This window comes from Martes martes (genome assembly GCF_963455335.1).
Source record: "Martes martes genome assembly, chromosome: 1".
NCBI classification, from domain to species: Eukaryota; Metazoa; Chordata; class Mammalia; order Carnivora; family Mustelidae; genus Martes; species Martes martes.
Genome location: NC_137888.1, coordinates 40,982,840 through 41,009,480, shown reverse-complemented (window position 1 = coordinate 41,009,480; position 26,641 = coordinate 40,982,840). Strand labels below are relative to the sequence as shown.

Below are 26,641 nucleotides of genomic sequence, written 5' to 3'. Positions count from 1 at the left end.
ATTGGGAGTACAGAGAGCCTTTTTGGACACCCATTCCAGAACTCTCCTACCCTGACATATAACCTGTCCTTTAAAGCTAGTTCTTAGACAAAACTGTGAACAAAGATTTTTCTCTCTTTTGATTTGTTATAATTATTTTTTTTCAAATGAGATGAAAATAAAAACCAATAAGAGATTATTTCTGGATCATAACAAGTTTTCAAGGTAAATGCTATTTATTCATTTATTTATCTTTAAATATTTGTGTTTTTATTTATTTTTGAGAGAGAGAGAGAGAGAGAATGGGAACAAGTTGGGGAGGGGCAGAGGCAGAGAATCTTCAAGCAAACTCCCTGCTGAGCACAGAGCTCAATGCTCCTCAATCTCAGGACCCAGGAGATCATGACCTGAGCTGAAACCAAGAGTGGAACACCTAACTGACCCAGCCACCCAGGCGCCCCCAAGATAAATATTCTTAAAGTAGCATTGATTAATAGTAAGCACTATCTTTCAAAGCTACTTTAGAAATTTGGGGTTTTGTTTGATTTTAACAAGAAAGGTTGGGATAAATAACTCTCTAATAAGGCAATTCAGGTTTCTAGTTCTTATCAGCATTGCTCAAATCATGTGAAATTTTGATTTTAAAAGAAAAAAAGTATCATATGATCTATATGTCAGTCAGTCAAGATTTTACAATAATATGATAACCATCTTCATATATTTCTTTTTTCAGCATTACTTGTTTATTATGAAAAAATTTTGTTATGGAAGAGTCTGGCCAATGGTAGTAAAACATTTGCTTCTGAGAACAGAGCATCTTCTCCTTTTAGATATGTTCATCTACCCAATTTCTCAATGATTTGCACATATTACAATTATTTCCTAAGGACCTTCCATGTTTAATTTAACCCTTAAATTAAGGGTTAAATTAAGGGTAGAGCACATTTAAAAGTTAAATCATTGTTTTTTCTATGTTTTGAAACTAAAAATATTCTGTTGGGGGCAAATAAGAACAATAAAGATTTCTGTTGTCAAAGAAGCATTTTTTTGCTCTTGGAAAGACGCAGTGAAGATGGCACAAGTTAGCATTAAATGGCTATTTCTTTCTTAGAATTTATATGCTTTAGTTAACACCGTATTTCCTCCTCCAGCTGCTTGTTGGTATCTCTACTCTTGTGAACACCCTTTAGGAGAAGCCAGCAAGAAAGAAAAGCACAGGCCTCCAGGCGCCTGTCTGCTCCATTGATAGTAGTTGTGCTAAGGATCAGAAAGGACGATGGGATGAAATTTAATTTGGATCCTGGAACCCCCCGTCTTCATCTACTTATTCTCCATAGAGTTGTGGCTTCAAGTCACATTAGAGTTCTGAATAACTGTGAGGACAGTCTATGGTTCTGATTTTGTTCAGCTTATAGCTCCTGCTGCAGATCTGTAATCTGCCTCCATCCCAGGACGTGATGGCTGAAAGGCATCATTAATGTGTTAAACGATGTGGAAGGCTTCAGACACACGAGGACATATCACTGCAGAGTGATATTCCCAGATGCACAGGTATCTGCCTCAATTTCAAATCAGAAAGAAAGAAGCTAAATTATCATACAAGTAAAATGCACCAGGAAAATTATAATGTACATATTCACTCATAATCTCTGAGCCTGACTTGGGCCTCACTTGTTCCCTGATAGAAATAAAAGGGTGAGATTTCCATTTTCAGGGCTTGTTAATCATACAAGTGAAATAAGGAGGGCAGGATTCATCATAGTGCATTACTGGGATCTTACCTCACTATTTTGTGGTTGATTTTCATCACACTTTATCATTCTAACTCACTTCACTGATGTTGCAAAACACCTTCCTCTATGTTCTGGAAGAATTAATGCAAATTCTTCTGGTATCTACTTTACTTTCAGTCTACATAATTATGTGACAGCATATATTTCTATAGAGACTACACCAATATGTGTTCATATTTTAATAACAGATGCAGCTTTGTGCCTTTTCTACCTTTGTACTGAAACATTTGCTTCCTCAGAAATGTTAAAGACTGGCCAGCTATCTTTGATATGAGATGTTCCAATATCATATCCATATATTCTGTTCCTAAATTCCAGCAGAACAAGATGGATAGAGTAAACATATTTCAAAATCAGAAATATAGAAGATTTAGAAATATTGTCTTATCAATGTAAAAAGTCAGAGTAGATTCTAAACTTAGCCAAAAGGAACTGATAGTTCTAGGATTCACTTTTTAAAAGGCTGTATTGCTTATTTAAGATGTATTAAAGATACCTGTTTTTTTTTTCTACTAATGGACAAATCACATCCTATGATAGAAATTATACACCTACATGCAGAACTCTAGTAGGATAAATTGAAAGAGGAGGGAAAGTTCCATTCACTCTAGGTAAGAATCAGGGTCATGATAATGTTCACAGAGAAAAAGTAAGTTTAAATGGAACTAGAAAAAAATATTAAAAATGTTCATGCTTGAAGCAAAAAAAAAAAAAAAAAAAACAAGATTGGGGAGATATTGAAAATGGAAATACTAAAGCAATACTAGGACCCAGAGAATGGAGAGACATTTCTCTCAACTAACATAAGTTGAGAGAAACATGATGGCATTTACCTAAGTGTCAAACTAAGGTTAGTTAGTCCAAAAAATCTAGGACTGATGGTAACTCAGCGTCAACAATCTGGCAACCAGGAATCCAAGTAGAAAAAGGTTAAAGTCCCAAAAAACTATTTTTGGGGGGTTGGATTTATGGCTTGAAAGTTTTAAAAATGCCATGTTAGACTTGAAAATAATAATTACAGATAATGTTAATACTCATGTAAGTCCAATGATGTTATTTATTTCATTCTTTCATTATAATTAAGTCACTCAAATGCCAAGAATTTTATTCATTGACTTTATTCTCTGCTCTTTTCAATAATACTTCTTAAAACACAAATTGAATAAAGTTACTCTTCCACTCAAAGTGTTTATCTCTATCCAGCATCCCATTATGTAACATTCAGGTTGCTTGGTCTTACTTGACTATTCAACCTGAGTTCTTGTTACCCCTTAAACAAGATCAATTTCTTCCTTTCAGCCTAGCCTTCAGGAAACTCAACTCCAATATTGTGATATGATATACATACTTCTTTTTATGTCTATCTGCTTTATTTCTATTTTTCAAAGTACATTTAATTCTTCTTCAAAGGTTTCCCCAAAATTTCTAACTAATTTAATTACATAGTGTCTTATGTATACTTGTTTGTTTCTTATATATTGCTTTTTTAAAAGATTTTATTTATTTATTTCAGAGAGAGAGTGCATGAATGAGCACAGGCATGGGGGGCGGGGGATGGGTGGCAGAGGGAGAAGCAGGCTCTGAGCTGAGCAGGGAGCCAGATGTGGGCTTCATTTTCAGGACCTGAGGATCATGACCTGAGCCAAAGGCAGATGTGTAACTGACTGAGTCACCTAGGCTCCCCCTCATATATATTGTTTTTAATTCTATACTTAGATTGCAAATTCCTGCATGGCTTGGGCACATATGGCATGCAGGTAAAAGAGGCATTCAGACATATTTGTTGACCTCTTCAGACTTTTTATACATATCTCAGTGGAAAGAAGTTGCTAAGAAGTAAAATATTTCTATTTAAATTCCTACTTTTTATCTTGGAATCTCAACATAGTTAAAAAACGACTATGACAATTCATCACATCATTTACTTATAAATGCTATAACCAGGAATTTTAGAAATTGACATTAAATATGGTGAAAAAAGTGTGAGGATCTAAAACAACTGAAAGGAAAAATCAGTAGCATGTAACAACTTCTTAAATGTAAAAGATGAACCAAAGATGCTTCCAAGTGTTAGATTAGGATCTGGTGAACTAGGGAAGTGATGGTTATCTTGGCAAAGAGGAAAAAAAAGATAAGGAAAGAAAGTTGTTTGAGGGAGAATATATTTAATTTTGAATGATTAATTAATTAATTAATTAATTAAACAATCATTCATTCATTCAGTAAACATTTGAGTGATTACAAGGTGCTGGAAGGTATCGTTCTATGTCTGAGAAATACAAATGCGAACATCAGAGAAGATTCACAGCCTCATGAAATTTATATTCTTCCTAACACTTTACATTAAGATAGAAATAGGAAATTATTGAAGGACTTGCTGTCACATGAGGGCAGAAATCAAACCTTAGTATGAATGAGAGAACAAAAGAAATAAGGATTACACTACAGAATGTGTGTGTGTGTGTGTGTGTGTGTGTGTGTGTGTGTGTATTATCTTAGTCTGAAAATTAGGAGGAAAAATAGGATGAAATCTTGAAGATCACACACATGTGAATATTATTATTGCTGCTTCTGTTATTTCATTCTTTGTAACTTCCTCTAAGATGAACGAAAACCTAAACAATTGCCCAAAAGGCAAAGAAAAAGAGGCAGAAGCATGCATTCTGAAGGTGCTAGAGGAGAAGGAAATTTGTTTGAGGGCACATTCTATAAAAATTCTGGAATCAGTGAAAGTTAGTAAGTACAAAGCGAGGAAATTAGACTTAAAGAAAGCAGGTTTGGGGTAGGGGGGAGTAGTATTTTCTTTTTCCTCTTAACCTTTACAGTCTTGAAAGTGAGGACAATGTAAGAGGAGGCAAAACACTTTGCTGTGTCTCCTCTAATCTCAACACTCAATTCACAAAACATTTCTCTTCTGGTTACTAAATGTGTAACACACACCTTGTAATTCTGACCCATGAGCTGGGTCTCCTACAACTGAATTCAATTCTGATACTATCTACCTGGAATTAGCATTGGACCCATAGGTTAAGGGCTGTCTCCCTGCCTTCCTCAGCTGCTAATCTCAAGTCCAGGTTGGTATCTGTGATTCTCTCCCACCAGCTATCAATCAGAGATCCCCACCACTTTCTCCTTGGGTCCAATTAATTTGCTAAAGTAGCTCATGGAATGCAGGAAACATTTTTTTTAAAGATTTTATTTATTTATTTGACAGGCAGACATCACAAGTAGGCAGAGAGGCAGGCAGAGAGAGAGGAGGAAGCAGGCTTTCCACAGAGCAGAGAGCCTGATGTGGGGCTCGATCCCAGGACCGTGGGATCATGACCTGAGTGGAAGGCAGAGGCTTTAACCCACTGAGCCACCCAGGCACCCCCAGGAAACATTTTTGTTACTAGATTACCAGCTTCTTATGAAAAGATACAACTCAAGAACAGCCAGATGGGTGAGATGTGTAGGGCAAGGTGTAGCAGAAGAGGCACAGAGCTTCCCCCTTCTTTCCAGGTATGTCATCTACCAGCACCTGTATGTGTTCACCAATCCAGAACCTTTCTAAATCCCAACTTTTGGGCTTTTAGGGAGGCTTCATTATATAGATAAGAATGATTAAATCATTGGCCCGTGGTGATTGAACTCCATCTCTAGCCCCTCTCCCTATTCCTGGAGTTGGGGGTGGGGAATAGGGGACCTGAAAGTTTCAACCTTCTAATCACAGGGTTTGGTTCCTCTGGCAATCAGACCCCATTCTTAGGGGTTTTCCAAAGGCCTATTCATTAACATAAATGCAGGCCTGGTTGAAGGGGGTTATTATGAATAAAAAATATACCTTTATTACTCTCATCACTTAAGAAATTCCAGGGGTTTTAGGAGCATTACATCCTGAACTGGGACCAAGACCAAATGTATTATTTCTTATTATAAATCACAGTATCCCAGAAGGAAAATCATCTGTGGAGAATGAGGGCATGAAGGTTGAGATTAGGTTTGCTGAAGAGTAGAGATGATAAGGACGATCTAGCACAGAACACCTCTAAGAAACTCTTTGACAGATGACTGAGAAGCAAGGACCAAATTTACTAGGGATGGCATAAGTTAGAGTAAATGTTCCAACAATCTCCCTCTCTGTCTCCATGGCTAAGCATTTATTTTTGTAGCCACATGGCATGAATCTCAGGATGACAGAAAGAATTTGAGGATGGAAGAATGGAACTGGAGTTGGGAGACATAAATGAAAAGTTTGATCTCTTGATGAAATGTTGAAAAGATTTCTGGGATCTCAGTTTTTCCAGCTGTAAAATGGGGGTGGGTGAACCTCAGAACTGAAAGGCCCTAAAGTCTCTATTAGTGCTTCCTATTTCAGTCTAAGATCGCCATATGCTATAGGATAGTGAAAAGTGGGCATCTGCTAGGATGGAGGTTGAGAATAAACTGAGACAGACAGTCCACTAGTGGAATCCACTAGTGGATTATTTCCAGAACTGAGAAGTAAATACACTCATTCAGGGAAGAAAACAAGAAGTCACAATTTACACCAAGTTATAACTTTACAGATTTTTTTTCACAATCTGCAATTCTTTCTGAACATGTTTGCCAGATTCACAGATAGATACAATCTTTATGTAGAGTCCATGCTTTTGATCTCACTGGCATACTTTGTGAAAGTATTGAACAAATATCCGAATTTACAACATAATCCTCTACAATTTAGAAGGTGGCTTATCACATGGTCATCGCAAGGCTTTCACAATGTAATCAAGCGAAAAATCAACAAACTCAATCTCAGAAACTAAATTAAATGGGACACATTCACGTTCCTCCTTTATATCCTTGTCAAAGATAGAGAGCCTAGGAGGAATTTAAACACCATGGCATCATATCTGTCACAGCCATATCTTTCTAGTGGTAGGAGCTCATTTTTCAAGGCTACCAGTCCATTAACCTTCACAAGAACAAAAATAAAGCAAAACAAAGAAACAGTCCCTGGAGAAATGGCATTGCTCCTAATCTTGGTTATATATCTTACTGTGGGGATTTGAAGATGGAACAAAGACCTTTATCACCCCAGGCACACGAAATGATACAGACACCCTGAAATAAATATATAAAGTGCTTAGTGGTGCATAGTGTAGACAAATTTGTAATTTTTTACAAAAATGATAGTGGGGTTAGAGAGAGTAACTGATATCATCCCTGTTAAATTTGTCTTACCTCGTGATTTGTAACTGGGAGGGCCAAAGCATCAACCCCATTTATTTTTTAATGTCTTGGCCTGCTCTTGGTTGCCCTTACCTCGATTCATTCACTGTATATATCTGGAACTATTAGTTTTCTGATAAATGCATTGTCAGAAAGCCAGAGGCCAATGATAAGATAGGAAATAAGGAGCTCTTGCTTGTTTTTATACGTTGCTGTTTGACTTGGGAGATAATTATAACACAGATTGATGCTCCTATTTTAAACAAGGTAGTAAATCAGCATGAAATGTAGGATTTGGGAAAGCCATGTGCCACATAATTATAATTTCTTAAAATCCCTGTGTTCACTGAATATGAGAAGCTGTAATCATGCAATATATAGCAACAGCATTACTCATCTCTTTCTCTCATGGAAGACAGTTAAGTAAACCTAAGTTACAAATTTTTAAATACTATTAGTTATGAAGTTTAAATACCATTAACTGAAGCGAAACAAAACATATGTTGTTTGGTCTGGGATCTAGATTCCAGTGGGGAAAAGTACAGATTCAGTAAACCAGATTAAAATAATGACACAGCACACTTCATTTAAAAGTCACGCCTTTTCTACAAATGAAGTTTACTTATCACCAAGAGAGAATGTAAAAGTAAGAGTTCCATCAGCATAGGTGAGCAGAAGCAAAGTAGGAACAAAAGAGGGGTGTGGAATCAGATAGGGAGACGTCTGCACATGGATTATGCCAGGGTTAATAATCAAAATACCTATTAATCACATAGCAGGGACAAGGTCCCCTCAAGAAGGAGGAGTTCCAGTGCAGGACTGCAAAGACCTCCCCCCACCCCCCGCCTTATGCCAGCATTTATCCTTTTGTTGCCAAATTATGGGAGAGGACAAGTAGAGCTGAGACACTGGGTTTAGCAGGCTACCCAGGGTACCTGAGAAATGAACCAATACAGAGCTATTCGTGTAACTCACCTGCAGAAGTAGTTAGAACTACTTTGAACTAGTATAGAAGTGGTGCAAAACTTTAACCATGAGCAGACTCATTCTGATGCATATTTATGGAATATTAGCCCTGGGTGACAGCTCTTCACTGTGCAACTTTGGTGATTTAACTAATCTTCCTGAGCCAGCCAAGTGAAACAAAAGAGCTGTCTTTTAGCTAGTTTTCTGGCTGCTGCTCTAAGACCTTTCCCAGCCAAACAGATAATTTAATCAGGTCTCTTCACCTTCGCCAACGCCATCCAGTACACCTCCTGCTATCCTCAGAGCAAAGGGCGAGTCCCATGAGACAGCAGAGGGGCTTCCAAATTCAAGCCACATGCAGGTAAGAGGCAAAGTTGACTCCCCATCCTGACTTCCAGCTCCAAGGTGAACCCACCTGGGAGCAGACCCAAGAATCTGTAGTTCTAGTTGAAGCATTCTCAGGGCACATTCTGTCTCTTCCTTTTCTCCCCTTTTGGCTCCATTATTTATTTCCATATAAACGATCAATGATATTTCTGTCTTGAGCTGCTTGGAAAGTAGTATCCCTAATTACAATATCTTAGAGCAACAATTTTATACAATGAACATCAGCTTAACTTTGCACAGGCTTTGCTGCCTACAAAAGAAAATGGTTTATTTCTCATTCATCACAGTTATCAATAATGGAAACACTGTGATCACCTTATCTCAAAGGGGCACCACTGGTGTGTCACATGTGTAGATTTTGTCAAGTATGACCTTTCCATATGTTTGAGAGCATCATAACTGAAATCCCATAAATAATTATGGACTCCTCACTGCTTAAAAAACAAAACAAAAACACAAAAGCCATAGTCAAGAATTATCAGAGAAGGAGAAAACACAGAGAAGATTTAAGGGGTGACTGAAAGAACAAGATTTACTAATAGTAAAGAGAACAGAAACATTGTGGACGTAAAGATAAAGAAAGGTGAGAAGTTTGCTTATTGTTTAATTTTTCCATTTCCTATTAAAGGGCATTGTCTTAAAACCTGCCAATGTAGCATTTTGTTTCAATTGGAAAAAGATTGTCAGTGGAAAATATAAAAGTAATTTATATTTGCAAATTTTTAGATCAGTGATTTCAACTGTTCTTCACCAACACCTCTTTTCACTATGCTTCTCCACAAGTTCCTTTGAATTTTAAGTACAAATTATATCTATCAAATAAAATGGATTTATTTTCTTTTTTTATTAATCAGAGAATAATCTCAGCAAATAACACTCAGAGCTACTGAGGAGCATAAAATAGCTGAATAATGATATAAAAATATGATATAATTATAACACAGATAAAGGTATTTCTAGTTTTAAGTATTCTGCATAATCTTTTGCAAGCTACGTTTCAATGTCTGTTAAGTTCTTTGGAATATCAAAATGTGTCAAGGAGGCCCACAAGTACTATCTCCAGTGTTCCAATTATTTAAAGATCCCCTATTGAAAAGCAATGGATTAAACCAGTTTAAAATTATCTAAAAAATATGATTATTCCAACTTAAGGAATTAAATTGAGTTATTCAATGTAGCATAACTGTCTAAACATGACAGAAAAGAAAATTCTGGGGGTCTTTCTAAAAAATTGTTTTCTCACCCTTTTTTCCACTCCCTCTGTCAAAACCATTACTTGGCTCGGAGACGGCAGGAGTAGGAAGCCTCCAGCATGTACTCACCAGCCTGGTTGGTCGTGATGCTGACTGCAGCGACCTGTCTTGGTGGCGAGCTCAGCTCTGACACCCCGTTAATGGCATCAATCTCAAAGGTGTAGTTAGTATGTGCCAGGAGGTCTGTCACTGTCACTGTGGTGTTGGTGAGTCCAAACTGTCGAGGGAGGAAGCGGACATTTGGGCTGCATGGCTCACACTGTTTTATATTCCACCCACATTTTTTACATATGATGTTGAAGGTAACATCTTTCCGGCCTCCTGTGTCCAGGGGCCAACTCCAGTCCAGGATGACCGAGGTCTCGTTTATATTAGAGATAACATTTCTTGGTGCAGATGGAGGTCCTGCAAAGTAGTTCAACAAAGATTAATGAGCCTCACTTCTGTTTTCTACTACAAGGGAAATAGATAATTTACAATGGAACTGAACGAGGTAAATAACCATCTTGTCTCTATTATATACTTTTAATTCGTCCTTAGAGGATCCATGAGATTATAGACACATGGATTCAAGAGCACTGTCCTCCCTAAGCCATGAACGGGGGAGTTTTGATTCAAGTTGAAGATGCATTCACATAGTCCAACAAGGGAATTTACTACTAAATTCAATGCCCTCGTGAATAGTTATGAAAACTTTACTATTAGTTTTATAAATCTTAGTCCTTTTTCCCTATGACCTATGACCAACACATAACAAGAGGGAATAGAAATGTAAAAACACAAATCCCATGATTATAACCTCCCCTATTCTGTCAAAGGTAATACAAGATCTAAACCAAGATAAAGAAAATTCTCCTTCTTTCTGGGGGTCCTGTTGCAGGAAGCGCTTTAAAAACTAATTCATTTTGCGTGATAAATGTTGCCTTTGTGGTGAGCCAAGCATGGAGAGTGAAGCAGAGAAAGCTTTCAACTTGCACATGGATAACGGAAGGAAATGGGCCAAATGCTTAAAAAAAAAAAAAGTGCAATAACAAGAATTAAAAATAAAATAAAACAAACATGGAGGCATGGGTTGCAGCAAAACTACTCACGGGTACAAGCCATGGATGGAGGGTCTTTGTCTGCTCGGAAGTAATTATTCTCACACCTGCAGTTCACTGAACCATCTTCGTGAGTAGAACTGTGGGGTGGGCACTTGGCACATTTCATATTACCATCCGCAGCCTTGTAGAAACCTGGTCGGCAAGCTACAAACAAAACGGCTCTTTAAAATTCTGAGATAATTTTGAAAATGTATTTTTGAAAATATGTAAAACAGATTTCAGAATGTTAGGGTATGCATTCCTTATGAATAAAAATCCACCCCATCCCACCCCACCCAACTTACAGAAGCAAATAATGTGGCCCAGTGTCATTTCTCCACATATACATTTGAATTTACACCAAATGTTAAGGGGAAAAAAACCCCGAAGATTTAGATTATTTTGGCACCAGAGTGTGAGGAAATTTCCAGCTCATGTTTTCACAGCTTTCCTTGGCATTGAACTATTTGTGGAGAAAATACAGCAAAGCCATGTCATCATGTAGCCATTCCCTTTTAAAACATGATGCAATGTGTACACTCTCTGTACTGCAGTTAGCCCTGCACTACAGACTCGCTCGGTTTTTATGGGTTTCTGTGTGTACAACTCCATCTCCACAAATTGTAAGCAACTGAAGGAAGAAATCGTGGCTTCGTTATTTTAAGATTCTTGATGCGTGATTCCCAGGAGCTGTTTTTTTTTTTTTTTTTCCCCCTGCCTTGACAGTGTTGTTCCTTAACTTCTATAGCAATGGCTTAAACTGAGATTTTAATGTATTTCCTTGTTTGAATCTCAAAAACATAGTGAGGTGTAATTTCTATTTCAGTATAGTTCCTTGTCTATATCTCAAATACATGGGAGGTATAATTTCTATTTAAACTGATCTACTTGTGAATTGTTACTAGATTAAAGTTGGTTTTGTTTTGTTTTGTTTTTTAAGATTTATTTATTTTAGGGGCACCTGGGTGGCTCAGTTGGTTAAGCATCTGTCTTTGGTTCAAGTCATGATCCTGGGGTCCTGGAATGGAGCCAAGAAGGGCTCCCTACTCTGCTCATCGGTAGTCCTCTTCCCCCTCTGCTCCTCCCCTTTTGCCCCTCCTCGTGCTCCTGTTCTCTCTCTCTCAAATAAATAAAATCTTTAAAGAATATATTTATTTATTTTAGAGAGAGACACCAAGATCATGACCTGAGCTGAAGAGTGGGCTGCTTAACCAACCGAGCTACCCAGGTTCTCCAAAATTAAAGCTTTTTTTTTTTTTTGATTAATTTTTTTAAAAGATTTTATTTATTTATTTGACAGAGAGGGAGAGAGAGTAAAAGAGAGCATGAGAGGGGGAAAGGTCAGAGGGAGAAGCAGACTCCCCGCACAGCTGAGAGCCCGATGTGGAACTCCGGGATCATGACCAGAGCCAAAGGCAGTGGTTTAACCAACTGAGCCACCCAGGCGCCCAGAGTAAAGCTTTATAAGTAAGTGTGTCATCTTTTTTTCTAGACATCTCTGAATGACATTTCTTTAAGTCCAATTAACTCGTGATGAAGTATTGATTTCAGCTGCCCATTTTACATTCTTCATATATTTACTGCTTTAACAGAAATATGCCTCTACTATATTAGTTTTGCTTAATCTGTATATTAAATTCAAAATTCTGTAAAGTTTCATGTGATCCAATACCAGAATTAAATTGGGAACTGAAATCACTGTGAAAATCTTGCAAGAAGTCTCTTGACATTGTTTTGAGGATTCAATTCAGGCTCTAAATTTTTTAAATTTCCTCCAGATTATCTTTGGAAGTTAATGATTTCTTAAATCTCTAAAACTCAATGTCAATGCTACGTTGAGATTTGATGACTTAAACACTCACATACAGAATATACCCTATAGATTGCCTTTATCATTGAATCTCGGAATTTTCCTATATCAACTTCATATTGTGAATAACAGATTATTTGCATGCAAGTAAACCTGTGTGGACAAATGTTAACTTTCATAATCATTAAATGCATTTTGAAAGGTAACACATTATATCCATAACAGTGGGTCTTCCTATTGAATGTTTCTTAAAAAATACACTGCCAAGGGAAATCTACTGTTAAGACCCATGATTACAATAACTAAAGATGACAGCATTCATTAATCTAGTCTTGCTGTTTTCTAGTTTCTATCAAGAATGGCTGCATTCGGATTATCTAAATCAAACAAATTTTGGTGCCACATTGAGAGCCACACAGATAAATTCTATTGCCCTAACCAAACGCGGATTAGGATTATAAACTTTTGAACATTGTTCTTGAGCACAGGTTAGAAACCACCACTCATATCTTATGTCATATTGCCTCAGGGGAAAGTGATGTAAAGTATAAACACTTAACTTCTGGTTTCAGTTTAGCTCATTGAGCGCCTTTAAATTTGCAAGAGGAGGATACTGAGTCTTTAAAAGACAGAGTTGCAGTGTTGGCGTCTACTTTGTTTTTTGATTGCTGGTAAGTTTATCTGTATGTTTTTATTGGAGGTTTTTACGGCTTTTACAACATTTAGCATAAAGGTATTCACTAAACACTCAATCACTTTTTGTTAATATTATAAATGGCTATACTCTGGGATATTTAAGGAAAAGACAAGACAGTCATATAATTGCTTCTTAGCTACAACACAGGACTTCTAATAATAACTTCAAAGTAGCTAGAGTAAATCAACCTAGAAGTTAAGAATGTGATTCAAACTAGTAACTTGATTTTCTCTAAATATGATCGATAACCTTAGATACAATACTAGTAAAAGGTAGGTAGACACATGCACATTCAGTTTAATAAATCCTTGGCAATCATTTATTTAGTCTTGTTCAGGCTTTCTGTTAGCCTTGAAGATACAAATGCCCCTAATTCTGTCTATCTTAAAAGGGCCTTGCAATAAAAAGCAGGCAACAGACATTTAACATAGGCCACAAGGAGCAAGCATTCCATTTTGACTGAGCTGTTGGAAGGAACTACACAGAACGAATCTCATTTGAGAAAGATTGGAAAATATAGTAAAAGCTGCCCTCTAAGTGGCATAATTAAATACACAAATATGAACAGGAAAAGAAAAACTGTTAAGTAGAGGAACATGATGGTTACTGTTGGTCGCATAGTAAACACCTAACCCTGCTTTCAGCTTGCTGATAGAATTTTGATTTTGTTCAGAATCACAGTCTGCTGAGTATTTCTTTACACAGATATGATTGCAAATAGTTATGGATGGCCCAAGTGATAGCAAAAAGATGCAAACAGAAATCTGATGAAAGTCTTTGAAATATCTTTTTTTTTCCCCCCTAAGGAGATGGTCCAAATATAACAGAAGCCACTCTACCTACATTATTCCAGCATTGATTCTGTGCATAATGGTTTACAATAAGTTAAAGTGCCAATAAGTGACAATAAGTTAAAGGCCAAGAAAATTAGATGTGTAACCTGCACCTGATTCAGCTAGCACCTCTCTCAGGATTTCTTATAATGTCAGAAAAATAACCCCCTATTTGTTTAAGTCATCATGGGCAAATTCTTCATCCCTACAGCGGAAAGTATTTCTAAAGGATGGGAGACAAGCAGAGAATGCAGTTGAGAGGTACTAAGTAGAATTACAGGCTAACAGAGCTAAAAAGATCCTAATAAATCACTTTGGCCAGTCTGTGTATAGTCCGTCTGAGGACCCAGAAGTCCCGGACTACAGGTGACACACAACTGGGACAGCCCCTACTCTGACTCTTCGGGTGGTAGTCAGGTGATCAGCTCTACTTCTCCAATTTGTTAATATTCATGAAATTGCAACCATACAGAGTCCAATAATAGATTTGATAGCAACCCCCTAAATTATGTAGACTTCTTTACTCTTTCTGAAAAACTTTCATAGGTACCATCTCAATTGAATCTCACAACAATCGTATAGAAATCATTGGGGCAGATATTAATCTACTCATTTTACAAAATGGACAATTGAAGTACAAACAGAAAAAGTAGCATGCCCCAAGATAATGAAGAGTTCAATGGTATAATCCGAAAAAAGATATTTTCCCGCTGTTAATTTTATATAAACCACCTACTGAAAACAAATAACTCTCTAGAACCATGAATTATTTTCCTACTAATTCTAAGCTGTTATGACATTGAAGAACAGTCATTTAAAACTTATTTAATTAAACAAATGCAAGTCTTTCATCATCTACTCTTAATAAGAAACTATTTCACAAATGGTAATGTTTTCTCATAATTCTCTAGTATTTTCTATTTGATGTCTACAATTGATATGGGGAGATGGGCAAGTGTTTTGTTGGAAGGGCAGAGCTGTTAAATTCAGGAATAGCATAACTCACAGTATGTGGGAGGTTTTTTGTTTGTTTGTTTCTTTTCTAGCTACAAACAGGGTCTTTAAATTTTCTACTAAAATTGTCCAACAAATGTGACAATATGACTGAATAATTTATATTTATTAATACAATTATACTGGTAGGAAACACTCCTTAAATTCATAAGGAGAAATTCTTTATATAGCATACTTACTTTCAAATTTTTCCCATCAATAAATAACCTCTCTTCTCTCTCTTCCTTGCAGTCAATAAATTTGTGCTTAAATACCTATATACCTATTATACTTTCTTCATCTTTCAAAAAATTCCTCCTGGAAGAATTTGAACCTTTACCTCTAAGGGGCATAAATACCTGTGTTTTAGTATCTTGCTTATAGTAATAAAAGCAATGATTGTAATTTGATAGCACCTCCTTTCTCTTTGAATGAAAAACTAATGATAAAACAATCAGCATATTTCTTTCATTCAAGTAGTATTTCAGGCACTGAGAATGTTTAGCATAAAAAAAAATCAGATAAAAGAGTACAGAGTAATGTTTTCCTTCCTTTCATTACTCAAGGGAAATCTTAGTCAACTTACAACAGAACATCAAGTAAAAAAGAGTGGACAAAATGGTTAGCCAGTTTTAAGTTTTAAAATTTAAAAAACAGACAAACAAACAAACAAACAAACAAAAAAAACCCTGCTAAACAGTTAAGGCTTTCCCTGGTTCAGGGAGCTACTAAAGCAGTATTCAGCTAAGGTGGATACACACATATACAAAACCGCTGGCAGAATGACAGAATTCTGATTTACAGATTTCTTCAGGTAACCTGGTATATATGTTATTCTCAAACACTGGTTAAATTACTCACAGATTTCAATCCCAGGGTAGTAAAACCAAAGAGTAACTACAGAGTTTCATACCATTTGAGTGGAGGCAAATTACCACCCTAGTTTTTGTGGTCCCAGAAATGTTTTATTCCCCTGCTTTAATGAAGATTTTTGAAGTAGTTAAATGTGGCAGGAGCTCTCATCTTTGATTTTGTGTTGATGAATCTAAGTAAGGTGAGCCATGAGTCTAAATTAATAATCATTGAAAGTCAGAGGTGTCACTCCCTCAAACTCTACTAGATATCAGCATAGATTTACTAAGTAATGAGAGTTGTTTATACAATATTTGTATTTTTTTAATTCATTTTCCTCAGACAAATATGTATTAATCTCCAAAATGACCTAGACACTTTACTGTGTCCAGTCTTACAGTGATAAAAGCTGCAATCTAGCTTTAAAAAGATCAAATCTATATGGCATGGTTATTTTAGAAATGGATCTCCTCGCTTGAAAATGTGAGTGCTAAGATCATTTTCAATATGACATTTTAATGTCATTTTTGTCAAGAAATTCTTTCATTTCTCTTCTTTTAATCCCAAGACTTCAAGTTGTTTTCAGCATCTTACAGGACTAGGAAGGAGAAAATGCAGGTTAGGATCTAGTCTTTTCTGGTAAATGGGTATTATCCCAAAGGCACTGGCCAAGAGTATTTAAATTTTAATGATGTCCTTGGGATAGTGATTTCCTTTTCTATCAGTAAGTCTCCTCAAGTTCCATTTATAGTAATTACAGTATGTTCTCAGGTTAGACCCTGAGCAATATAGAGATAGGACTTACTTCCTATTCATTTTGTATGCAGAGTGTCTAGCACATTGTTCAGCACCTAGCACTTGATGAGATACATTTTGAAGTGAATGAGTAACTTGACCCAATTTTAGTCCCTACACTTCTATTTTTTCATTTGTCAAGTGATGGGCATTGACTAACTTATCTCTAAAAGCTCTTCACATTAACACTTTAAAAGGTTAATACTTTGTGTACCAAGATTTGTAGGATTCCTAGAACTTTCTAGGTTGCAAAAAGTAGATTGAAGTACTTCACTTTCCTCACTGCTTTAAGGATTAAAATTTGCCACTGAAATCACAAAATCACATAGAGCAACAAGACAAAGAAAGGAGGTTCTCTTCTGACTTAAAAGAAATATTCTTGAAAAAGAAATGACAGATTTTTACTCTTTTCAGTGTTTTTCTGTATCAAAGTGGTATGTATTCAAAGGACATGTTGATTTCATGATTAGGTGGGTTGAAAAATAAATTGACCACCAAACAAACAATTCCCTATTTCATAGTTTCATCTTAACAAATAACACAATAAAACCATATTTGATTTTATGTATAGTTCAGATGGAGTAGGATGTTTAAAATTGTGAAAATCTTAAGGGAATGGACAAAAATTAAAATACTGATATTCTCTTTAATTTTGTAAAACGTAAGAAAAATTTTTTCCTCTTTTTTTTTAAATTTTATTTATTTATTTATTTGACAGACAGAGATCACAAGTAGACAGAGAGGCAGGCAAAGAGAGAGGGAAGCAGACTCCCTGCTGAGCAGAGAGCCTGATGCAGGGCTCAATCCCAGGACCCTGAGATCATGACCTGAGCTAAAGGCAGAGGCTTAAGCCACTGAACCACCCAGGCACCCCAATTTCTTTTTTTAATGACAAGGGAAATAGGCATAAGATTGAAAATAAAGTTTAAAAGAAAATACATTTCTCTTCTTCTGTCTATTAGAGGCAGACTTCTAGTCTGCCATGAGTTTTTGTCTTTTCCTTACTAATCTAGATTTTAGTTCCTCTATTCTAAGCACTGAGTTAGTGAGAATATGCTTGCTCACTTATTGAGCAAACCCCAAAACTTATTGAAGAACCCAAGTTGGGCCACAGTAGTACAAAAATGATAAAGTCCTTGCCAAATGTTAATTTGCTATTGAGAACACTAAAAAATGTGAATAAAATAATAGAAGGAAGCCAAAATAATACCAATTTGTAGTGAATGAATGAAAAATATTTTGGGAATCTGCTGATTCCATATTTATGAAGAGGTAACAATAAAACAGGAACTAAATACTACAGGTCAATAGGTGGGTTAAAAAATGCAGCTATCAGCTTTGGAAAATAACAAAGAAAAAGTATGAAATAGAGAGTATTATGAGCACTGTGTATACAATGAATAGTAATTATAAAAAGACTTCAAGATAGAATCTTGGCCTTATTCCCAAAGCACATAGCATACTTTCCTCCAAGTCATAATTGATGGGTTTGAGCTACGCTGATACAGAGAATGGGTAAAGTTACCATAATGAAAGGAAAACAAATGCACTTAGTAAACCATAGTGGCTACTGTTGAAAGAAAGTAGACAGCCTTTCAATCGCAAAGTGAATTTTGTCTCCAGTTGACTAATGTGGTTGACTTTTAAGAGAAAACATGGTCCTAATTAAGGGTTAAAAGGCTCATTTCAATTTGAATTAACTTTAAATTAAAAAATAAAGCTGTTGGTAAATAGGTCCCTTTTAGTATTCAGACTTTAGCTCCATGGACACAGGGCTATATTATCAATTCCCAGCCATAAACACAAACTAATGACCAGAACCAGCACTGACTAAACAGATGATTTCCTGGCCTTGCAATTCCAGACCTGACAGGGTCTATTTGCCAGTACAAGGTCAAAGCAACTGTTTATTCCCAAAATGAGCTGCACTCCACAATCTTACAGGAACTCTATTCTTTGCCATTTGAATAGAGGTACAATGCTTTGAGGCAAGGCCGAAGGATTTCAATACACTGGAAGTGGCTACGTTCAGTCATTAAACCCTGCCTGCAATGTGCAGCATTTACAAAGTGATCAAGTGTTTCCTTCTTCTGTTCCTTCCACTGTTCAATAAAAAAGGCCTAAGGCAAAATGCCACCACACCATTAAACGCAACAGAATCAATCACAATCTGGTGTGGCTCAAAGATAGCTTAGTAACAAGACTTTATTGTGTTTGTTGTTGTTCCATCAGATTTAGCAAGACAGGTGCCAGTAGACCTGAAATATGTCCAATGCACACTGGCCACAAAGAGAATACTAAAACAGCCCCCATCCCACAGATTGTTGCATTTGGCCAGCTTTTCCGTTGTCTTCCACTTTCAGGGGAGAACTGTGGATCCTCAGAGTAGCACTTATTTGAGCTTTTCTGTTCTTAATTATCAATGCCCAGAGATGAGACCCATTAACTAAGTTTACAAATTCACAGGAATACTATGTACATAACAAATAGGTAAATACTAAAAGAGAGGAAAAGGAGGGAGGATTATGAAAGAGAAAGTCATTTTTATGGGTTTTTATTATGGTGAATGTAAAATGCAAAGGGCCCAAATCTATACTCAAGGCATACCGAGAGAGAGCCCCGAAAAGACTTTCAGAATAGTGCTAGAAGTCTTCTGTAGACAAGAATAGCACTGGAATGTCTAAGAAAACTATTCCTAGGAAGGGGTTTTGGAAAAGGTGAATCACTTCTGTGTTTAAGAATTACTACAAATGAGCATTTTCCAGGCTGTACTGGAACTGTAACTAGAGCATGGGGAGATCACCAGTCCAATACTTATTTAGTATATAAATTAGTTTATAAACTAATTTTAGAATAGAAGTTCCATAATAGATTTGTAATCACCCAGAGTAGGAGTTGGAGACACAAATCATGAAAACCTTAGATGTGATCTCCAAAGGATCTATTGCATGTAAATGCACAAAAAACAATTAGGTCCTGTGTGTATTTATATATGCAAAGATATATTTATGATATTGACAAATTACAAAGAATATCTCAAATTAGAAAGGTGGTTAAATTATCCCATATTCATACACTTTCACAAATAAATTTGATATATTCATACATTCAACTGATGGAGTTGACATCTCACATAGAAAGATGCTCATGCCATTTTTATGGGATAAAGTATTAAATATGTAACCCTGTTTTTAATTTTCTTATTAATGTGATCACTGATCTAATGACAAACAAAAACTAAAGGGGTTTTAGAAGCGAAAAGACTGTACCACATACACACGAAAATATCACAACACTTCAATCAATGAACACTCTGTGTGTGTGTGTGTGTGTGTGTGTGTGTGTGTGTGTGTTTGTATGGTGTAATTTGAGCTTTAGGTACATGTCATGAAAGTAAGAAACTAACTATGCATACTATGTGTGGTTTAGATTTACACATTGAAATTACTCTTACTTTACTACACACACACACACATCCCCTCGCACACATTTTCACTATGGTTTTTACTAGTTCTTGTTTCTATTATACTGCTCTAGGTATTTTCTTTTTCCTCTCCTCTGTTTAAAAAATCCAACATGGAGGAAAATTATCGTTGACTGTGAATGTCAATAGCTCCACTAATGTGAATTTCACACTTCTGATCTCAAGTAACTATACCTCACTTGGGAACATTTAAACAGAAAATAGCACACTTTTAAAAAACCGGGATTTTAAAGAAAACCTATAAGAGGTAGAAGACTCAGAGGAAAAACACAAAAAAGGATTCTATGGATGTTGCAAGAGACAGTGCAAAAATATTTGCTATCTTAGTTACACAGTTAATTATCCACTCTCCAAAAGAGAAGATCACCACTTAGAATTTGAAAAATGGTGACATCATTATATTTTATCAGAAGTCCTTTAGATTTGCTTTACTTTCTAGATAAGTTTATTTTAAAATAATGTCTATTTTTATCCTGAAGAAACACCTCTGTAACTTTCAAATTTTTATTTTAGCACATCTTATGATCATATCAGCTTTCTATCCCATTTTTATCTTGTGAAATTTATTAAAATGACTGATAACATTGTGGTCAAAAAGTGATGCATTTAAAAGAAACCTATAGGGGCACCTGAGTGGCTCAGTAGGTTAAGCGGCTGCCTTCAGCTCAGATCATGATCTCAGGGTCCTGGTATCAAGCTCCACATCGGGCTCTGGGCTCAGCAGGGAGCCTGTTTCTTCCTCTCCCTCTGCCTGCCTCTCTGCCTACTTGTGTTCTGTCTGTCAAATAAATAAGTAAAATCTTAAAAAAAGAAAAAATAAAAGAAACCTATAATGTGTCATTTATACGTTAAGTATTCATTTTATGATCACAAAATATTACCAACAAGAAGGGTGTAATTTAGAAGTATCCAGTATTGGCTTTGAATACCGTCATGGCTAACATTTGTAAGATAACAGAAAAAATGAATTACTGTAATCTCTTTTCTCACCTATATTTATGTTTATGGTAAATCTTTATCCCAAGATAAGAAGGGAATTTCTACTCAACATATGCTGAAATTTCATTCTCTAAATGGGTAAGAATGAACTTTACAAAGGAAACATAAAAAGCAAATAGAAGTCCATAAATAGATGCCCATGGGATCAACAAAACCATTAGTCAAATAAGTGTTTCATAAAAATTTCAACCAATCATCTATTTTGAAACTGTTAGGGAAGACATAGATGTTCATAACTGTATCGAATGGCATGTCTATATATTTTAATTTTACATAAAATTATTTCCATCCTAGTCAAGAAATAATTATTTTTCTCCTTGCATAAGAATATGAAGTTTTCAAAGAAAAAAATGTCACTATGAGGTTTCATATGCATATGTCTATTCTAATATATATGTCAAAAATACAAAATATCTCTCCTTAATTAAGGTAGAAATAAATTTCTCAAAATATAGAAAAGAATCTCATGGGCAGAAGACACAGCAATAGATCATAGTATTTAATGGTGTTATTAAAATAAAAAGGAGTGGGGCACCTGGGTGGCTGAGTCCATTAAGTGTTTGACTCTTGATTTTGATTCAGGTCATGATCTCAGCGTGGTGAGAGCAAATTGGGCTCTGGGTGTGGAGCCTATATAGGATTCTTTCTCTCCCTCTGCCCCTTCCCCTGTTCAAGTTCTCTCTCTCTAATAAATAAATAAATATTTTTTAAAAGAAGAAAAGTAAAAAGACCAGGTTCGAATTCCTTAAAGAGGTTAATTTCTAAATGTAGAGGCAATCGTTTTTGTTCCTGCATAGTTAGACTTTATTATTCACAACTTTACATTTGACTTGGGAGACAGATCATTGAATAAAAAGGATAAGATTAAATTAAGTTAAATTCATCTAAGAGGAAGAAAGAATTAAAGGGTGAAGGTATGTTAGAAAGATGAGAAAATATGACAGAAGAAATATTAAACTGCATTGCTTATAGTTGGCAAACATATACCATTTTTCTAGTACAAAAACTGGGACACATTAGAAATTTGGAACATAAGGATGAAGAACAAAAGAGGACATCTGCCATTTTTGTCCACTCTATTTGGTTATTTTACATAATTTCAGATTTGGTCACCTATGCTTAGTGTTGTCACCCTTGAAGGGAAGGGGGTGGTGGGAGCCAGAGAGAGAAAGAAAAGGGGAGAGGGAAGGAAGGATGGAGAAAGAGGTGTGTATGTGTTCCTATTTAAAACCACTGAGTAGATTTTGCAAGTTTCTAAGACAGAGCCACTGAGTAGATTTTGCAAGTTTCCTTCAAGACAGAGGTCGTTATATATTCCACCCACTCTCTGAAATTATTATTTAGAATTTTGTTGGTCTACTTTAGAAATTCATTTAGCTTAACTTCTTCTATCCTACTAATTTAGGGGCTTAGTTCTTGCACTTGAGGCTAGAGAAGTGAAGGACTGATTGTTCAGGGGATGGGACATTAAGTCACATTTTATTCCAGCAGACTTTGAAAACCCAGGCAGTGTTATATATAAGAGATGAACCATTAAACTCTACACCTGAAACTAATATTACACAGTATGTTAACTGACTCGAATTTAATGAAAAAATTGAGAAAAAAAAAAGAAAAACCCAGGTAGATTGCATTACCTGTTTGCAGCACCTTTCCCATATTTAACCACTTGAAGAAAACAGTTCTCACCTCCATGTAATATAATAAATACCATTACTTCCAAATCTCCTCCATGTCTAGTACTGCACTTGTACTTCACTTCTGTACTTACAATGATCATGTGGCACAGGTATTATCTACTTTTCCTTGAAGAGATGATTGAGGCTTAATGATATTAAGTGCATTGGCTGCTTATCCCTCTATTAAGTGTTGTAACCAGAGGTGAAATCTAAGTCTGGAGATTTCCTAGACACAGATATTTATGTGGTTTGTATTGACTGCCTTCTTGTTCTGTAAAATTTAAAGTGATCACAAATGCAGATTGACAGTGAATCTACTACCCTAAAATTAATGCAAAAAATGTATATGGTGTAACTGTAAAGATAGTAAGCAGATCTTACTGGGCACGTAGAGAAATTGCATCCCTCATTTTGTTGGAGTAACCATGGATAGTTTTCTTCTACAATATCTCAGGTCTCCATCTAGCCAGGAGAATTTTCCTCCACCAGAGGAAAATTCTCGTCACTGTGATGAGGGAATGCTTCACTGTTGGCAGACTATGAGAAAGTATCTGCGAGCTGGATGTCTTTGCAGAGGAGTGTGCCAGCTCACCAGAGAACACATTTTCTACTTTCTCTATGCTATCAGCTGAAACAAGGAACCTTATTGTGTAGAGGGGGGGAAAGGCATACCTTTAAATAGGTTCCAATCAAAACCTAAAAGGGCAAATGCAATTCTACTTTATTGCTTTAGTCTCCTGGACATTTAGAACTCTCAAGAAGCCTAGGGAAGTAAAATATTCAATCTTATCATACAACTGGATAGGTGATTTTCACTAAAATATAATACTGTATTTGGAGTTCTTCAAAGTGTATATTGAAGCGTAACTGCTCAGGATACCAACAGGAGTGGAAAAAATAGCACTTTTCCCAAGACATTGAAGTAGATTTGAGGCACTTCAGAAAAAATGCCAAGCCAGACCTTTACACACCTGCTGATCTGTCTTTGTCACTCCAATTGTATAGGAGGCCCGACTAAGCAACAACAGATTTAGAAACCAGTCAATTTTTTATTAATTAGGACTGGAAAACATATATCTAAAATGCCTGCACATAACTTATAACAGCTGGATCCATATCCTTTTCCTTCTGAGGAACTCTTGGTTTCATAATACTTTCAACATATTTGATGATATATAGTAGGAAGCTATACCTAAAACACAGAATACATTTTTGTGACTACACAAAATTCCATTCATGTTCAGTAATAGCTGAAATAACCCGAGAACACAGTCCAGCACCCATTCTGACTGTCTTCACACTGCACAATCCACATGAAACTTCCCACTACCTGTAATCCTTCCTTCCAAAGTATGCTCAACTCAGTTGATAATTGACACATCTTGTCAAGCAATATAGTTAAGAGACTTACGTATAAATACTGAAGATATAATCATGCTTTCACAAAATGTATGTATCAGCAACATTATACTCTTTAAAACTCAACTCCTCTTATATTACTGTGGTGTGATAGATAAGATAATGAGCACCTCATGGACTTTTTCTCCCCCTTTATTCCTTGGTGTCTACTAGAATGCTTGGCTCATAAAAAGCAACTAATACCTTTTGAGAGAATGAAAGCCTTATTCATCTCTTCATAGCAGTGTCCCATTATAACATTTCCAATGCACATTTACTAGGTTCGACCACTCATAAACATTTCAGAATAAATTTTCCTTTAAAGAATCAGGCTCATGCTATGAATCAATTATAAAGCTTCATAATGAAAAAAAATGAAGGAAGATGGACAATTTTTTAAAAAAACTTATGCGTTCCATTAGGTGCTAAATGCAGAAATACATGATATAGTATGTGTAATATATACATAATATGTAATTATATATATACGATTAATAGCAATCATAAATTGTACATAAAACCTAGAAATAAAGAAAGCTCTAAATTTCTTCTAAACATTTCTTTTGAAAAAATTCTTGACTTATGTTTAAACAAATATCCCCAGGATAAAAGAAAACATAAGGCATGTTTCCTAAAGGAACTTTGTTTCCTAAGTGAAGATGTGAAGTTAGTTCAGAACAAAAGGGAGTAGGTGGATTTCCATTGAGGAGTATAATTATGTACCATTGCTATGGTATACATATCATATCATACCATTGATATGGTACACATATCAGTAGCTATGATATGTATACCATCTATACCATCTAACCTTGAAAGAGAGGACTATCATTTTCTGTGATACATACAAAACACTACAAGATTTATGTGATATGTGAAAGACAGAGGCAAAAAGTGGACAACAGATCATTCAGGGGTGAAAGCCTTGAGGCAAGAGTTTTGAGAGTTTTTAGGAGTACTGTTCACAATAAACCAAAAGTGGAAATATTAACAGATGAATTGATAACATTAACAGATGAATTGATAAACAGAATTTGGCACATATCTACAATGGAATATTATTCAATCATAAAAAATGAATGAAATACAGACACCTACTACAATATAGATGACCCCTGAAACATTTTATTAAGTAAAAGAAATCAGACAGACAGGTCACATATTATATCACTTCACTGTTATGACATATCCCTGAATAGGTAAATCCATAGGGACAAAAAGCATCTGCTTTTCAGTGATTGTGAGGGCCTGGGGGAAGAAGAAATGATGAAGGACTGCTTTGTGGGGCAGGGTTTCCTTTTGAGGTGTTGAAAATATTTTGGAATCAGAGAGAGATGACGATTGTACAGCCTTGTGAATATACACTTTAAAATAGCTAACAAATGTTGTTGCTCTTTTATGTTATGGGAGTTTAAAAATTAAAAAAAAAAAGAGTTTTGAGAGTTTTGAAAGTGAAAGAAAAAGAAAGTATAGCTGAAACAGAGAGCTTCAAATCGGTCTGGGGAGGCTGCAGACAAACCAGGCCATGGAGTGCTGTGTTTATATTAAGGGTTTGTTTTTACATAGTAAGTATTGTGGGAAGTCGCTGAAAGGTTTCATGCATGAGATACACCATAATCATATTTATATTTCAAAGAGATCATTCTTGCTCCTATGGGACAGATGCATCAAAAGGAGTCAAGAATGGAGTAGACAGAGACTACTACAATAGTCCAAATTAGAAATATTATGACATAAATAGTTATGACCATAGGAAGAAGTGTATTCCTTTGAGATATATTATCTAGATAATATTTCTAGATCTTGGAGAGAGAATGGATGCAGAACACTGGGTGGAAGAAACCAGAAGAACTGGCACCTAAGCTTCTTGTTCAAGTTGTTGGGTGCTATTCCTGTCGTCTGAGTTAGGGAGTGAGTGAATATATAAGGAAGGACACACCATTTAAGTTTGGATACATTGCACTGAGTTAGCCAAGTAAGCATTTGCAGTACTAAACTGTGTGGCATTTATCATATTTGTACTGTAAAGAAACTGATTCCAATATTCCAACATTTTCCTTAATAGTTATGGAAAATGCCAATTTAAGTCTTCTTGGTCATATGCGTTTTTGTTTATTGACAACAGATGAAATTAGTTATGAAAAATATGGGTTTCCAGAGAAGCCGACATGATCAAGTAATCTATAGGATTTTTTTTTAATGTAAAAAGATTACACTAAAACATTAGTAAAGAAAGCTTCCAGGTCACAGACACATTAGAAAATCAGTGTCTTTACTGAGTTGGGTGATTCTTCTTCTCAGAACATAATATTGATTTGATTTGCGTATGAACCAGATACTTGGATTCGAAAACAGAAAAGCTTCATTCCATGGACTCCAACATTTGCCTGATTTTGCTAATATATACTATTTATCCAAAAGCAAAAAAGGGAGAAAATTTATGAGCAG

At 35.8% G+C, this 26,641-nt stretch overlaps 1 protein-coding gene across 2 annotated transcripts in view; it reads right to left on the bottom strand.

The window, feature by feature from the left end:
* The window catches only part of EPHA3 (EPH receptor A3), a gene marked incomplete at both ends in the record, with an annotated part of 354,839 nt that overhangs the window by 113,502 nt on the left and 214,696 nt on the right, over positions 1 to 26,641 (bottom strand). For both annotated transcript variants that reach the window (XM_080797891.1, XM_080797892.1), the window contains 2 exons: positions 9,641 to 9,976; positions 10,663 to 10,818. In XM_080797891.1, coding sequence (XP_080654017.1) covers positions 9,641 to 9,976; positions 10,663 to 10,818 — 492 coding nt within the window. The remainder of the gene's footprint in view (positions 1 to 9,640; positions 9,977 to 10,662; positions 10,819 to 26,641) is intronic.